General features: G+C 41.8%; 1 protein-coding gene across 1 annotated transcript in view; it reads left to right on the plus strand.

Moving 5' to 3' along the window:
* Positions 1-516: 516 nt before the first annotated feature.
* RIPK2 (receptor interacting serine/threonine kinase 2) overlaps positions 517-18,021 on the plus strand; it is a 55,673-nt gene continuing 38,168 nt past the window's right edge. The window contains exon 1 of the mRNA XM_054984888.1: positions 517-1,527. Within this exon, the coding sequence (XP_054840863.1) occupies positions 1,301-1,527 (227 nt within the window). The 5' untranslated portion in view covers positions 517-1,300. The remainder of the gene's footprint in view (positions 1,528-18,021) is intronic.

The raw sequence follows: 18,021 nt of genomic DNA on the forward strand, positions 1-18,021 counted from the left end.
AAGCTTGCAAGTTCTCCAGAAATCTCCGTCAGACTTGGGGGGGGGGTGTCGTGGAAGGGTTATTTATTTACAGTTTTCAACCACCAGCCCAATGAAGAGTTCTGGAGAACCCCCAAGCTTGTACACTGCACTGTACAAGGTGTCTGTTTTGGGAATCCCGAGCTGAGCGTCCATTAAACTCTAGCCTGCAGAGAGGAGAAAAAAGGTGTTGAAATGTTCGTCCTTTCTCCCAACTTGGTTGCCAGCGAATTCCAGAATCCAACGACGGTCGGCAACAGAGAGCCGGGGAGCTGTGGAGTTGTTCCGAATTAACTACCACGGAGCGGAAAGGCACCACTCAGCAAACGAGAGATTCACTGCCTGCCCACATGCGCCCGTGAAACCGCGACCCACATCGCACAATACGGGCCAGACTTTCCGGCCTGCACGCAGCCGCTTTCCCGGAATGGGCGGGCGGTGTCTCCGTCGCCTCCCCCTTTCCCCATTCCTTTCTCCAGTATCAGGGTGGAGCGGGAACGGCCGCAGTTTGTCGCTCCCGCCTGGGGTGCGTTGCGCCCTTAGTCACTCCCCGTCGCCATCGCGCCCGTGTAAATTGCGCAGAATTCCTGGTGGCTGCTTTCAACGGCAAATTGCTTCTACCCCTGTCGCCTTAGTTAGACTGGGGGGGGGGGGGGGTTCGAAGCAGGAGAGGCACGAGAGATCTGGTTTGGCTTCCTCTGCAGCGGCTTGTTTTGGTGCTCTTGGAGATTTGCATCCAGTTGACAGCAAAGAGAAATTTCTGTTGGATTTTAAGCCCGTCGATCCTGAAGATCGGGACGGAAGCCTTTGGAACCGCCTAGATCAAGAGCCTGAGTGAGTCCGCTGGGAGCGGGGAGCGGACGGCTCCGGCTCCCAAGTCGGGATGACTAGTGAGAGACGCTTGGGAACGAGAGGAGAGGCTGGGCGTAACGGCAGGGGAAGTCGGTAAATGGAGAAGTCGGGGCTGAAGGCAGAGGGGAGAACTGGACGCTGGAGAGTTAGAAGAGAAGGTGGAGAGCCCGAGGCAGACGGAAGCCTGGCGACAGGGAGAGGAAGCGCGCCGAGGCGGGGCCGCGTGGAGAGCCAAGCGCTTGGGATGTGATGCAAAGCGCGAGTTGCGAGGAGGGGATCGGGGCTCTCGCTTTCATTCTTGGGGGGGATCGTTCGAAACGCGGCCGCCATCCGAGAGGCGCCTCGCCTGTTGCGGCACTGCGGCTTGTTTTACTCCCAGAGGATTATCACGGGCTCTCTTGAGGCGTCGACCTAAATTGAGCCGGACTTGATGGCTGCGGACGGCGGCATGAGGGTGAACGGCGGAGGCCACGGCGGCAGGGATAGCAGTTGCTTACCCTGCGCCATCAGCTGCACGCTGCCCACCATCTCCTCCAACAAGCTCCCCGACCTGCGCTTCATCAGCCGGGGGACCTACGGCACCGTGTCTTCAGCGCGCCACGCAGACTGGAGGGTCCCGGTGGCTGTCAAGTGTCTACAGGGGCCTTTGCTAGAGAGGTAACGGTTTGGGGGGCTTCTGAGGTGAATGGGAACTCTCCGCAGAATATGAACCACTGCCGCATTGGTCCTTTTGAGAACTGGCACATTTCATCTTCCTTCTGCAGCTATAAAACCCCTCCTCCCCAACCCTGTGTAATTACTGCTTACATTTTATCCTGCCAGTCACAACAGCTTCACAAACAGCTCTATGTTTTGAAGGAAGTTAGGCTGAGAGACAGTAACAGGCCTCAGGTCATCCAAGAAACTTTGCAGCACAATGGGAATTTGGCTCCCAGACCAACTCAGGTGTTCTAACCATTACAGAACACTTCCTTTGAGGCCAGTCTTCAGGTTTCTGTCACTACTGCACACTTAACGTATCCTTTAAAAAACTTACTTTTTAATGGTTATTCTAGTGAATACTGTTGATACCCCCCAAGTGTAGGCAAGATGCAAAGATCAACTGCACTTTCTTTTTAGGTTTGTTCATAGACCTGTTTTCAATATATATTAAAGTTTGTGCTTTTTTTAAAAAAAATTAAATACTCCCTCATACCCTTAGAAATTAAAGCTCTCAGTAAACAGTGCAGCAAAGTGTGATCTTATCCATATCTACTCAGAAGTAACTCCTGCTTCTTACATGCAATATACTCTCAAATAAATGCATACAGGATTGCAAGCTTCAGAGTCAACATGCATAGGATCAGGTTGCAATCCTAAAGGAATGCTGATCAAGAAGTACATCTGACTGAAATCAAAGTGAGTTTAGGATGATGTTATACTGTGCATATTTGTAGCACGTATTCAGCATGTTGATTTGGTGCTTCTTTGCATTCTGTGTGGCACACAATATGTTCTGATTTTGCTTCTTCCACTTTAACCTGCAATTTGTTGAGGATTCTCTACTTTTCAACTATTGGCAATGAAGTTGACAAGGAATGTGGCATATTTAGCTGAAGATCACATGTCTGCCTCTCAGCTTTCTGCAACCACCCACTTTAGTAACCTTTGAAAACATTCAGGTGATAACTGCAGTGTGAGGTTTAGTGGCCCTGTTCACCCTTATCTGAACAGGCTGACAAGCAACATGCATTTAAGCAATACACAGAAGGTCACACAAAGACCCCTGAAACAAGAACAAGGCATTGAAGCAACTGGAAAATTCTAAGTGGCACTACAAAGCAAAGATTAATTTTGACTAAGACTTCATTCACACATTTGGATAAATAAGGTGAAAAAAGACCTGAGGTGTAGAAGTTAGAATTGGGGACTTGGATCTTGAAGTCTCACTTTCATATCCCTCGTTCCTCCCATGGAAACTTGCTCGGTGATCTTGGGCCCATCACAGACTTTAAACCTAACTTCCCGCATGGGTTGTTCTAAGGATAAAATGGAGGATAGGAGAACAATATAAACGGCTTTGGGTCCTCATTGAGGAGCAGATATAACACAGCAGCTAGATTTTCCCGTTTAACTCTTTTTGACAGGAGCAGCACCCAGACTTCATGTATGTATACCTGTGCTGTCAAGTGGATTCATGGTGACCCCAGCAAGGGACTTTAAAGGCAAGAGAGAAGCAGAGGAGGTTTTCCATTGCCTTCCTCTGCAGAATCTTTCTTTGTAGTCCCCTATCCAAGGGCAGACCCTGCTTAGCTTCCAAGATCTGATGAGACTGGGCTATACCATACCATTCCACATCCCTACCCAAAACCTGCCTATCTTCAGAATATCTAAAGTCGCTAATAGATTTCCTGCTTAACCAGCAGACCTTCTAACCCTTCTGCCACCAAAGTCAAACTACCCTCAACTCTGTCAGTTGGCCAACAGTTAAACTGACAAACTCCTCCTTTCCTTCCCCCCCTTTCAACATTCTAGTCCACCATTTGAAACTGATTGGCTGAAGCCCCTGAAACCATCTATTACTCACGTCTCACCTGAGCTATGTAAACAAAAAAGCATTAAAAGTTTACAATTACTTACTTAGTTTACAATTACTTAGATACTTACACTATTTAAAAATATTAAATTAGTCTGTTACAGCCATTTTCCTTTACCTAGATAACTACAGTTCAGTTGGTACAGTTCTGTGCACTTTTCTAGACCTGGATTTAGCAAGGTCTAGATAATGCACCTGTAACCACATTTTCATGATCTTTCAGGTGCACTATGTTAAAATCAAAGTCTTGGATCATTAGATTCCACCCCAGTAATTTTGTATTGTTCTCTTTAATATTGCTTAACCAGCATAGAGGGAGGTGGTCAGAGTGGAGGTTCCATTTTCTTCCCCACATATATGGTTTTAATTTATTTAAGGGTCACACTGTTGACAGACACTCCTTCTCTATGTATTATAGTTGTTCCCTATCAATGATCTTCCTCTGGCTTGTCCCCCTGGCTCCTCCTGACTCAGAACCACCCCAAAGCCAATATTAGAAACATCCAGTTACAGTGAAAGTTTTTATCCAATGTTGAGCAATTAATACAGGCCCTGAAGATATTGGAGTTTTCAAGAGATGGAAGGCTTCCTGGCTTTTATCTGTCCAGTTTACTTGATTGGGCATAGCTTTCTTGGTCAGATCAGTTAGAAGAGCAACTATGCTACTGTTGAAGGCTTTTGTTTTGATCTTACCTACTGCTTGGTTTTAGGCATAAGCCAGTTCACAGTTACCTTTGGTTTTTCAGGTTGGATGGTCCTGCTGTATACAATATGACCCAAATATTTTACTTGTTTCATTCCTACCTGGCATTTCTTAGGTTTATTTTCAGCACAGCCTAATCAATACATTGCAACATCTGTGTTTGTTAGGTGTTTTCCCCAGGTTTGTTAAACACACCCACATCATCAATACATACTAATGCAAATAGGTTTGTTGCTGTCAGCAGTTTGTTGAGCATGCTTTGGAATGTGGCAGGGGCATTTTAGAGACCAAAAGTACAACTATAAATTCAAAAAGCCTCACCTTGGTTATAAACACAGTTTTGGCCTGACCATTCTCCATCATGGGGACTTGGTCAAATTAAAATCAGAAAATTAGCAGCCTCTAATATACTGTTTCCCAAACAGTTTCTTCAGACCTCTGGGATTTCACAGGACATCATCAGGGGTTCCACAAGAAATAGTGGAATAAATAAAATTTTGGAAATACCACAACAAAATTCCAAATATCCTAATTCAGCCAAGAATTCAACTTTTGTGCAAACATAAACAAGCCCAGATATCACACTGAAAGTAAACCTAATATTGACTTTGGATAGGAACTTTATTTTAATGTTCAAGTAAACTTTATTTTGATTTGGTATTTTGATATTTTAAAAGAATGATTGTGTATGTTGTTGTGTGCCATCAAGTCGCCTCAGACCTATGGCAATCCTATGAATAAAAGCCCTCCAAAACATCCTATTATTAACAGACTTGCTCAGATCTTGCAAACTGGAGGACGTGGCTTCTTTTATTGAGTCCAGCCATCTCGCTTTGGGTCTTCATACACAAAAGAATGATTAGATAATACAACAACAGACAGGGAAATGCTTCATTTTTTCTTACCATGTAAGTAGATGTAGATATAGATACAGCAGCTCTTTACAAATAAACTCTCTTGACATTAATTTAGCAGTAATTAAATTGCACTCCCTACCATCATCCTTTTCTGGCCACTAAACTTGTTCATCGATAGGGGTTCCTCAGGATTTGAAAAGTTAAGTTAGGGGTTCATCCATGGGAAAAAGGTTGGGAAACACTGCCCTGACACCATAATTAATTCATCCACTCTGGTCATTGGTACATGTCTGGTACAGTCACCTCGTTCAGTTTCCTGAAATCAGTGGAGAGCCTCATTGATTGACTTGGTTTTTAACAAGAATGATAAGTGCAGCCTAGGGACCTTCTGAGAATACTATGACTCCCAGTTCCAGCATTCCTTTTAGTTCCCTTTCAACTGCATCTGCCATGTACATCAGTGCTCATCCAGAAAACTCAGATGTAAACACCTACTGCCTTTTCTTTCCTTATACAGAAGTGCCTCAAGAAAGTACAGGCTTTAGTCCTTTTGAGCTCCTGTATGACAGAAAAGTTTGAGGGCTGCTAGACATCATCAAGCAGGACTGGGAGGAGACAACATGATATTTATTTTTATTTTTAATTGCATTTACTTTATAGGCTGCCTTCCTCACTGATACATGCTCCTTGACTTTCTTGTTGTGCTTGTTCCAGCAGCCTCAGCAACTGATCTGCCTGCTGGATTCTCACAAACTCAATTGTTTCTAGGTTTGCCTACCCTGGTAGTTCTCCTTCTTAGGGGAGGAGCCATGGCTCATTAACAGAGCACCTGCTTGGCATGAGGAAGTCATAGATTCAGTCCTCATCATCTTCAGTTAAAAGGATCAGGTAGTAGTTGATGTGAAAGACCTTGCCTGAAACCCTAGACACCCACTGCCTGTCTGTGGGCCAAGCTACAAGTGACAAATGACACTTGAACGGCAAGTGAACAGACTCATGTGTATTCCTCCCTGTTCACTTGCACTCCACTTGACCACTAGTGATTGAATGGAGCACAAGTTAACAGGGAGGAATACATGCGAGTCTGTTCACTTGCTGTTCAAGTGTCATCTGTCATTTGTAGCTTGGCCCTGAGTAAACATACTGACTATGATGGACCAAGGATCTGGGTATAAGGCAGCTTTATGTGTTGGTTTAGCAATAATAGTTTAGTTGGCAACATGTATCCAGTCTCGGCTAGAACTGTTTTCTTTCTTCCCAGGAAGAACTCTGTCTGCCTCTGCTTCACTCCGGCTTCTAGTGACAACATTTACATGCTGGACTTTTCCATACAGGTCATTCCTAATTAACTCATTGGCTGGAATTTCCGGACAGATGCTTACCTCAAATTCCCCTCTCCCTCTTTTCACTTTGAATACAGCCCCTCCCCCACATTCCCTTAAGGCTAATTAGCTTGTTAGGGATAATCTGAGTGGGTTGAATCAGTTCTGGCTTTGCCTGTGTGATTTCTGCTTCTTAGTCTCTGAGAGCAATTATGTCCTGCCCATTTACATTTATGTTCTCCAAAAAAAATCACCAGATGCATTTTCTAACATTTTCCATACAAAACAGATAGTGGTGGGCTTTTCTAGAGGTGACTCTCATTCTAGTGTAGCAGTAGATTTCTGGGGTAAATTTTCTCCTTAGTTTTGGACAAAACCTTTTTAAAATTACCTGGTTTTCCACAGAGAAAACATACTTTCTTCTCAAGTTTCCCACTGCATTTGGGCTTCTCGGTGCTGGGTTTCTGGGGAGTGAGGTTTTCCCACTTTTTTACTGTGGGTGTTTTCTTAGTGAATTTATAACTGCCCATTTCAGCTGCTATACCATTCATAATTTTCTCTGCCTTAGATACAGAGGCAGGCTTCTTATAGTTAGTTATCCAAATGTATTCTTTTGGCACCAATTTATAAAATTGTTCCAAACCAAGAGCACCTCCAGATCAGCTTGAGATTTAACTTGGCTCCCTTCCAGCCCTCTATTAAGAGTTGTAAGTCTCTCCTGACTTACTGTGACCCTATGAATTAACAAAACCATTCTATCATTAACAGCCTGGCAGAGATCTTGCAAATTGAAGGCTGTGGCTTCCTTTATTGAGTCAAGCCATCTCATTGTAGTTCTACCTATTTTCCTACTGCCTTCTACCTTTCATAGCATTATTGTCTTTTCTGGTGAGTCTTGTATGCTCATGATGTGACCAAAATATGATAGCCTCAGTTTTATCATTTTAGCATCCAGGAGAATTCGGGCTTGATTTGACCTAGAACCCACTTATTTGTCTTCTTGGCCATCAATGATATCTATAAAACTTTCATCTAGTACCACATTTCAGATTAACCAACTTTCTTCCCATAAGCTTTCTTCACTGTCCAACTTTCACATCCATACATAGTAATAGGGAATACAATAGTACGAATTATCCTGATCTTGGTCCCCAAAGACACATCCTTTCCCCTACGGATCTCTTCTAATTCCTTTATGGCTGCCCTTCCAAGTCTCAGTTGTCTCCTTATTTCTTGCTTACAGTTGCCCTTTTGATTGAGAAGGAATAGAAGGAATAGAAAATCTTTAACAATTTCTGTTCATTGTCAACCTTAGAATTGTGCAATTCCTTGGTAGTCATTACTTTTGTCTCCTTGATGTTCAGATGTAATCCTGTTTTGACACTTTTCACACCACCGTAATCTAAATCTAATCCAGTTTTCCTTATGATATGTTCTGCATATAGGTTGAACAGATGAGGAGATAATATACATCCTTGGCCAGTTTGAAACCATTCTGGTTCCCCATATTCTTTTCTAACTGTAGCCTCTTCTCCAGAGTACAGATTAGGTATCAACACAATCAGATGGTGTTGTGCACCCATTTCTTTTAACACCATCCATAGTTTTTCATGAAAAGGTTTAGAGCCTCCAGTTTTGTAAATGTTTGGCACATTTGTAATATTTTATCTTTTCTCATGCCACAATTTATTTTCCCCACTTAATACTCAATATGCACACAAATTTCAGTAGAACTCTGTTTGAGTCAGCAAGGTATTTAATTTTGTGCAAACACAAAATAAAATTTCATTTCAGCTCTAACAGCAATTTTGGTCTCTATTTTAAATAAATCCCCTCCAAATAAGCTCTGATTCAAATTAAATCCCAGCTAACTGGCACCAAACTGTAAAATGATGTGACAGCACCCAATTGTCAGATCTAGAAACCAGGGACTTAGAATTATTTTATTTATTTATTTGAACATTTTACCCCACCTTTACTTGTGGTTCAAGGTAGATTAAAATAGTGTAACAACCAACAAATCCCTCCCCCCCTTTAAAAATACCTGCCATTCAACCCCCCCTTAAAAGCCCTGTCAAACAGACAGGCCTTGCAGCGCCGCCTGAATGTCTCACTTCTTTAGGGAGCCCATTCCAGAGAGCAGTGGCCACAGTGGAAAAGGTCCAGGCCTTGGTTAATGTGAGACAGACCATCCAAAGAGGTGGTATCGCCTGCAGATGGCTGCCTAAAGACCATAATTGGCACACAGGGACATAGAGAATGAGAGGGTCCTTCAAAAAAAAATTTAAATGACTGTATTTGCACATTTAATATTTGTGCCATTCTGCATACTTGTACAATACATTTCCTTCTGATTACACTGGGTTGGACTCAGACAACTTTTACGCTGTAGTGGTGGTTCCCCTTTGACCACCAAAAATGCTATGGTGGGGATCATGGAACCTGCATGGACAAAAGGCGTGTGTGAAGGGGGCTTCCAGAGTAAGGAGGGGACTTAAGTGAGACAGAAAAAGCTGGCTAGATCCAACCCACGATTTGTATTTGCATGTTTCTGAAAGACTTAATCTGTCATTAATGTTTTATTGATAACATGGCTTTACAGTCAGAACACATAATCATATTAAATGGAGAGAGCCTTGATTACATGCGCCCTTATAATCCTTTAAATTGGGCCCTGGATCTTCCCTTTAGTTTGTATCTGTTTTACTAAGGATAAAGAACTTTAAGGAGAAGGAGTAAGAAAGGAAAGGGAAGGACAAAAAGTAATGATTTGGGCTGTTGGGTATGTTTAAGGTGAAGTTTTCTTGTTTTGCTAAGACTTCATCAAGAGCCAGTTTGGTGTAGTGATTAAGAGCAGCAGGACTCTAATCTGGAGAACTGGGTTTGATTCCCCACTCCTCCACTTGAAGCCAGCTGGGTGATCTTGGATCAGTCACAGCTTCTAGGAGCTCTCTCAGCTCCACCCACCTCACAGAGTCATTGTTTTGGGGATAATAATAACATACTTTGTAAACTGCTCTGAGTGGGCATTAAGTTGTCCTGAAGGGCGGTATATAAATCGAATGTTAATATTATTAATGATGTAAGAAAGAAAACAATGAAGCTCTGAATAAGTTATGATGAGAGGGACTGTAATAAACTGAAGCAGTCTTGATGATCAGATGTGAACTAGTTAGAGCAGATAAAGTACTGTCTGGTGGGAGATAGATGCACAAACATTGCATATTAAATCCTTATCTGAACTGATAATTTCTGATGGGCAGTTGTTTCAGTCTGTAGCAAGGAAATAAAACAAATCCACTGGCACCTATATATTTTTTTCCATCATAAGATTTTCATGAGTCATTTCATCTTATACATTGGAGTGTGTGTATTAGATTGATGCTTGTATATTCTCGAGGGAAAGGTGCAGTGGTGGTGAGATATTACAAAGAGAGGCTTAAAAGAGAGGTTTAAAATGAGATCTAATAAAAAGTAATCAGGTCACTCAGAAACTTGTATCTGTTTATCTCACACTAGATTTATGTTATTCCTACTTTCCCTGTCTCACACCACTTGGGGACGGCCCTTATCTACTCCAAATTAACTCACTACTACTTTATCCTAGTTTCCATTGTGAATATAATGGATATATATTCCAGTGCATCTGATGAAGTGACCTCTGACTAGCAAAAACCTATGCTGGAATAATTTTTTTAAATTTGTAATAGTATAGCTGTGTATTTCTATTAGTACTGTTGTTTGGTCAGTTGTCTTCTGTTTTGTTCATCTGAATTGTTTCTTGTTGGTCTCAGTAAGAAACTGGGTGCCAATTCCTTCATGTAATTTTCTTGGTTCCTGTAATGTTTTGCTATGTAAATTGTATTTTATTTCTGGTGGTTAATGTGGATTTTGAACATATGTTTATTATAGTTAGAATGCAGGCAGGGGATTCCCCGCTCCCAGCCTCCATGCCCTGGCCAGTGAGGGGGAAAGGCATGGAGATTGGGTCCAGGAGCACACTCTGGAAGACTTCCTTATGGCTCCTCTGTTTTCCAGCATGATGGGGGACCTGCAGGTTGTGCTGAAGCCCAGTTCAGTAAAAATCACCCATGTGGAGGTGATTTTTACTGAACTGGGCTTCAGCGCACCCCGTGGCTCCTCTCTCACACTAGAAAATGATGTCATTTTCTGGTGCAGTGGGGGAATATGAGGGAGCATGGTATTAGAGAGACGGATTCCCTATAAACCAGAGATATTACTGTTAAATTGTATAGTTGATGTACGTAAAAATCTTCAAGCAGTAGTTTTACATATAAATACCACAGCCAGGTTGGTGCTAGGAACTGAAAGCAAAAAAAAAAAAAAAGCCCCCCAAATTAATGTCTGGCTGAGGGAAGTAAAAGAGACCTGCACACTGGTGAAATTAACACTACTACCAACAAAACAGATACTTCCAGATTAGATGGTGTGTGTGTGTGCATGCGTGCGCATGTGTGTGCGTGTGTGTTTGTGTGTGTGTGTGCAGAGAATGAAACTTGCTGCAAAACGTGTGTGAGAGTTCTTAATTTCAGAAGGTTTTTATGGCTTCAGTAGACAGTATACTAGTTAAGTGGTTGGGTTGTAAACTAACGCTTTGCTGGTTCAAATCCCACTACTGCCATGAGCTCAGCAAGTAGCATTGAGTAAGCCACTCCTCTCAGCCCTAGCTCCCCAGCTGTATTGTGGGGATAATAATAACACTAACTTTGTTCACCGCTCTGAGTGGGGCACTAATCTGTCTAGAAGAGCAGTATATAAGCGGAGTTATTGCTTCTGCAGTTATTATTATTTTATGTATATCTTTTTATTTTATCGAATAAATATTTTTTAGAAATGAAGCTGTATCTATATATTGTCGAAGGCTTTCATGGCCAGAGAACGATGGTTGTTGTGGATTTTCCAGGCTGTATCGCCGTGGTCTTGGCATTGTAGTTCCTGACGTTTCGCCAGCAGCTGTGACTGGCATCTTCAGAGGTGTAGCACCAAAAGACAAAGATCTCTCAGTGTCTCTCAGTTTGACACTGAGAGATCTCTGTCTTTCGGTGCTACACCTCTGAAGATGCCAGTCACAGCTGCCGGCGAAACGCCAGGAACTACAATGCCAAGACCACGAAGATACAGCCCGGAAAATCCACAGCAACCATCGAAGCTGTATCTCCTTGCAACATCAAAAGTCTGGTGTTCCTTTTCATCTGGAGGCCACAGTTATGCCTCGAGGAACCATATGCCTCATAATACAAGCCTCCCACAGTGGTTCATAGTATTGGAAATTGGAGGAGATGAGCTGGCATCAAAGTACCCTTGTGGCATCTTGAGGACCTAGTAAATAGGGGTAGCTTGGCAAGTGTACCACATGCGGCTGTCACCCCTACTGCCACCTCATGATGTCATTGTCCTCTCCAACACACTGTCCAGGAGCCAGAGCAGATAATACTCTTTCTCTCCTCATTCTTGAGTCATCTTTAGACATAATACAGCAAGCTGCACATGCCCAGTTGCATTTCCTGAAATCTTACCTCTTGAGACAATGAGTGATTCCGCACACGTTGGATAATGCGCTTCCAATACTCTTTCTAGATCATTTGGAACGGGTTTTTTTGAGTGTGGAACAAAAAACCTACCTCAAACAATTGATAAAGTGCATTGAAAGTGCATTATCCAACGTGTGCAGAATCAGCCACTAAGTACTTGCAGTAAGGCTAGGTGTGGCAACTAGAGGTTTGCCTGTCAGGAGTCTGTGGTACCATGAATAATGCAAATAGGATTAGGCTGCTTCATGAAACCAAAGTAGATAATTCACTCAAGTGATGCTATGTTGATTATTCTGCCTGGTGGCATTAGTGGGAGTTTTGCCATCAAAGATGTTTTGTTTCTCCAAATAGATTTAGGAAACAGTACCAAAGCCTACAGAGATGTATTAGCCAATGGTTGCCAGGAAGGCAAAGGAAAGCAAGTCAAACATTTTGCGGGCTGTCTGTTATGAGATAAACTAGAGAAGAGTGAATCATAATGCTACATGGGATGTCATCTTGTTTAATACGTTCACATCAGTGTGAAAAATCTGATTTAAATATGTATATTTCCTCTTTTCGAAAAAGCTGTCCAAGGAGATAAACAACTTATTTTTTTAAAAAAATGGAAATAAATAGCAGATTAAATACCAGCAGCAGATGAACATTGCATATTGCGACATTAAAAGCAGCTTAAAATATCAATAACATAAGAATAGATCATCCCAATTTTACAGGAACAGTAAAAAGCTCGTTTTTCACTGCATTTTCCATCCAAGAATAGTCCAAAACAAATGCATCAACTGTATAAGCAATTATTTGTTCTTACGAGATCCACAAGCAGGATGGGGCTTACACAGTTTGGCTTTCGTCCTTGCCCCTCACACTGCAGTCTCCCCTAAATATTGTTCCTAAGAGTCAGTAGACCTTCACGAACATCACTGGGGGTGACATTGGAGGTCTGTAGTGGGAGGGGGAAATTGCCAGGAATGCTGCCAGTCTTCTTCCAGTGACAGGCGTGCCATACCATAATTACAAACAGACAATAGACCTGAGTCTAAAATTACTACAAGGATGATGCCAAGCAGGTCTCTCTAGAAAGAGTTCCACAGCATGGCACCACCTTGGAAAGGTCCTGCCCCATATTGAATTAATTCAGAACTTGATTATGACAGTTAAAATTCCCATAGCATGGTGGCATAATCCAATCTTACCATCTTTGAATATGATGAAACAGATGGAACGTGCTAGTCTTTAAAGAGGAAGAAAGCATGCAGAAACTTTCAAAAGCACTGGTTCCTTTTTGTTGAGTTTATGTTATATAGATGTCATTTAGATTTACAAAAGTTTGATGTTACCTCTATTATTAAATTTGTGATTTCAACTATTTTAATTTTTTTTAACAAAAAAAATACCACTTCCATTTAATTGACAGGAGAACGGTAATAGAGTCTCAGTAGATGTCCTAAGTCATCAAGCAGGATAATACTGGAGCAAGCAGTTTCAAAATATGTATAGTCGAAGGCTTTCACGGCCGGAGAACGATGGTTGTTGTGGGTTTTCCGGGCTGTATTGCCGTGGTCTTGGCATTGTAGTTCCTGACATTTCGCCAGCAGCTGTGGCTGGCATCTTCAGAGGTGTAGCACCAAAAGACAAAGATCTCTCAGTGTCACAGTGTGGAAAAGATGTTGGCAGGTCATTTATATCTACTCAGGAGGGGTGGGGTTGAGCTGAGTCATCCTGTAAGAGTTTCCCAGGGTGTGGAATGCTAATGGCGGGAGGCTTCACTGTATCCTGAGGAGGTTCTTTTGCATATGGATTGGTACTTGATGTGCTAATCTTCTCTGCAGGGCTATTGTCGGGTATAGAGTGTTTTGTTAGCCTGGTGTTTTTCAGAACTGGAAACCATGCTTTGTTCATTCTTAAGGTTTCTTCTTTCTTGTTGAAGTTTTGCTTATGCTTGTGAATTTCAATGGCTTCCCTGTGCAGTCTGACAAAGTAGTTGGAAGTATTGTCCAGTATTTTGGTGTCCTGGAATAAGATACTGTGCCCTGTTTGAGTTAGGCTATGTTCAGCCACTGCTGATTTTTCAGGTTGTCCAAGTCTGCAGTGTCTTTCATGTTCTTAAGAAGAAACCTTAATAATGAACAAAGCATGGTTTCCAGTTCTGAAAAACACCAGGCTAACAAAACACTCTATACCCGACAATAGCCCTGCAGAGAAGATTAGCACATCAAGTACCAATCCATATGCAAAAGAAACTCCTCAGGATACAGTGAAGCCTCCCGCCATTAGCATTCCACACCCTGAGAAACTCTTACAGGATGACTCAGCCCAACCCCACCCCTCCTGAGTAGATATAAATGACCTGCCAACATCTTTTCCACACTGTGACACTGAGAGATCTTTGTCTTTTGGTGCTACACCTCTGAAGATGCCAGCCACAGCTGCTGGCGAAACGTCAGGAACTACAATGCCAAGACCACGGCAATACAGCCCGGAAAACCCACAACAACCATAGTTTCAAAATAGCTTTTACAACAATAAAGATTGTTGTGAGGTTCAGCTGCTGCCACCGCCTCTCCCATACCATCAGCCATCATGGTCACCTTCCCATTGCAGGCCTGCCAGGGATGCACTAAAAAGTGCATTTGAGCCATACCTGTACCGATTGATATTTTTATTGTTTATTATTAGTAGTAGTATATCAGGCGAATATTAGTAATTCTCTGTAGGCTACAGGTAACACAAAGGTTATACAAATATTAACCACAAACCCATTTAAACACTGTGTTAAATATAAATTAAAACCATTGCTTCGAGTGACCTTTAACATTCCTTGCAGGTTACAACACAATGACAGCCCTCATGGTTATTTAGTGGGCAGTTTGTTCAGCAGCTAACAGAGAGCTGAATTTTGAGCTTTGGCCATTTGTGGAGAGTTAAGAAAACAGGAGCATGAATGACTCATATATCTCTTGTTAGTGCTGAGTGTTGAAAAGGGGACTGCATGCATTACCACAACAGAAAGAAGTGTGCGTTTCCACAGGGCACAGGCTAGGAACTGCAAATTCCTACTTCAGATCTAACTATAGGCATTGGCTCTTTGGATAGCTTTGGGCAGATCACTATCTCGTATTCTGAGTTCTGTGGTAAGAAAAGAGTGACCTATCATACAAGGTTGTTAGAATTAATAAGACCAACATGTGAAACAATTTGTGAACATAGGGGGAATTTAGGATGATTATGAAAGCTTTTGTAGATTCACATACAACTGAGCTAGAGAAGGCAAAGAATTTTAAAAGTCATTTATATTTGGACAAGCTTTCTGCTGTACTTTATTGGAAGGAGAAAAATAATCAATAACCGTTTATTTAACTACAATAGTAATATTATATAGCATATGTATTCTTGTATTTTCTTAAGCATCCATGTTTATTAAATAACGTGGTTAATACCTAGGGTTGCTAGCCTCCAGGTAGTGGCTGGAGATCTCCCGGAATTACAACTGGTCTCCAGGCCACAGAGATCAGTTCACCTGGAGAAAATGGCTACTTGGGGGGGGTGGACTCTATGGAATTATGCCATGCCGAGGTCCTTTGCCTCCCCAAACCCCACTTTCTCCAGGTTTCACTCCTCAGATCTCCAGGAATCTCCCCACTTGGAGCTGGCAACCCTATTAATACCAAACCAGCCTGCTGCAGTTACAGGTTTTCTCTATAAAGAAGAGAATATGATAAATCTGAGGCGACAGTCACAAAGATCTCAAGACTTCTAGAGTATTCTGCTCAAAGATTTTCACTTTCGTACTACTTGCCCCTCCCTCCCCACACTTAGTTATCTCTGCAGACACAAATTCTCTGTTTTGAGGACTGCAAAAGCAAGCAACTGTGATGGTATCTTTTAGATAGAAAAATTACCCATAATCTTACAGAAACCTCTTGGAAAGCATGACATTGGGGGCCTAATTAATGAATTAATTGAATTCATTTACAGTTTTTTTAAATTGCAAGTCTCATACTACGTAATTAAAAATTAATCTTTATTTCATGATGGAAACCCTTTGGGTATAATGTATCTTTCATCAAAAAGCATTTTATCAAACAAAATCTAATTTAAATGAAAAAATCCAATTTAAATTTAAAAAATTGATTTTTTAAAATTGATTTTTGTCCACGCTGAGCACCGCTATGGTTTTATTTTTCATTATGAAAAATTTGTTTGAAATACATTGCCCTTTCCCAAGAAAAAAATGTGTGTTTCTTAAGTAATCATAATTTAACTAGGTTGGAGGGCTCCTAGTTTAATTGTATTTCAATCTTGATGTTGTGCATTGTGAAAGCAGTGTCAGAGTAAATAATACAAACTATGTAAAAGTGGATTCTTTAAGAGGGCTTATTGCTCAGATAGGAGGGCTCTACTGTAAGGACGTGGTCTCAGAGATGTGCATCGGTAAAGGGATAGGGACGACAGACTTTACTACTATGTACTGTCTGTTGCTGTATGTGTGATCCTACTGGGTAGTTTCTATGTTATTTAATATGTCATTCGTAGAACTGCTTATGCTCTGTTTCAGCATTTCTTCGACTCTCTATTGGATTTCTTCTGGTTTTAAATCTTTGCAAATTTGCATTTATGTACCCTATTACATTGTTGATTGAACTGTCTTTGAAATCGACTGTACTGTGCAATCCACCTTGAGTCACAATGAGAAAGGTGGACCATAAAAAACATAAAATTAAATTAAATCAGTGGGGAAATTATGAGCACAGCGGTGCCTCATATAAATGAAGGAGATGGATGGAGAGGGTCAAGGATGTTGTTACACCGCCCTGAGCCCGTCTGACGGGGAGGGCGGTTTAGAAATGTAATATAATAAATAAATAAGGCCACTAAAGGGAATTTTGTGCCAGTAAAAGAGTTTGAATTATGATTGTATATAATGTTGGCATCACTAGTTGAGGGTGAAACTAATCTGGGAATAGGTGTTCAGTTTGCCTTAAATGGAACTGCACTCTCCTGAAAGAGCAAATTTATAATTTAGGCATGTTCTTGCCTGTCTCATTGACCCTGGATGCCCAGGTGACAAAGGAAGCCAGGAGCAGTGATGTGGTTTTTCCTTAAAAATCTCAATTGGGAAATTTTGGGGAGCTGAAATGGCAGTCGATGCACGTGGAGCCCCACAGCAAGGCAAATAGGCCCAACCTAGATTATGGCATATGTAGCATTTACTTTGGCCCTCAGAGAGGATACTACAGTGTTGCTGTGCTGGACGTTGTGAACAGCAATGACTAATTTTTCTGTTTCCTTCCTTTTTTCTGGCACAACGTTATGCTTTAAATCTTCACTTTACTCTCCATTCAGCCAAAATTACATGCTACAATGATGCCAAAAAGCAAACAAGAGAGCTCCAGTTACGGGCCCAGGTCCCTGAAGCTGATGGTGTTCAGCTGCAATAATGAGTAGTCCCTCTACCACATTCAAAGATATGTCAACCATATCTTTGGCAGAGCATAGATTACTATTGTAGCGCTGATACAGAGCTGCATGCATGGTTTTGTCAGCTGCCTGTTAGCTGAATCTTTCTTCTGCTTGCATATCTTCCTTGCTAAAACAGGATAGTAGTAGACTGCTAATAGATAAGTAATATCCCAGACTGAGCGTGAGGTATTAACTTTCCGTGCAATCCTAAACAGAGTTACTCTATTCTAAGCCCATTGATTTAAATGGACTTAAACTTGAGTAACTTCTCTCAGGATTGCACTGTTTGTCTCTTTTTAATGGCCTTCTTGAAAAATTATTGCAAAGGGGTAGCCTTGTTAGCCTTCTGTAATAAAATAAAACTAAAATCCAGTGGCATTATTTCAATATGAGCTTTCATGAGTCACTGCTCACTTCTTTATGGAAATTAAACTGAGAACTCCTCTTACGGGTCAGGTTGGGGGGTGGGGTTGAAAAATGTCTGAGGTGCTGGATAAATCCCCCAAACGCAATATCACTTCACAAGCCTAACCCCTGCCTGTGGTCAGGGGTTTGCCATCTGTTTCATACAGTTGTTAGAATTTATTATTTTTATGATGTCTGTGTTGGAAGGCCATTTTATCTTCCCAAACGGTTGTTTTGTCTTTGGTATCATGTCCCCCTATATTGGCTGCTACATCCT

Source organism: Eublepharis macularius, chromosome 7, assembly GCF_028583425.1.
Source record: "Eublepharis macularius isolate TG4126 chromosome 7, MPM_Emac_v1.0, whole genome shotgun sequence".
Lineage (NCBI taxonomy): Eukaryota > Metazoa > Chordata > Lepidosauria > Squamata > Eublepharidae > Eublepharis > Eublepharis macularius.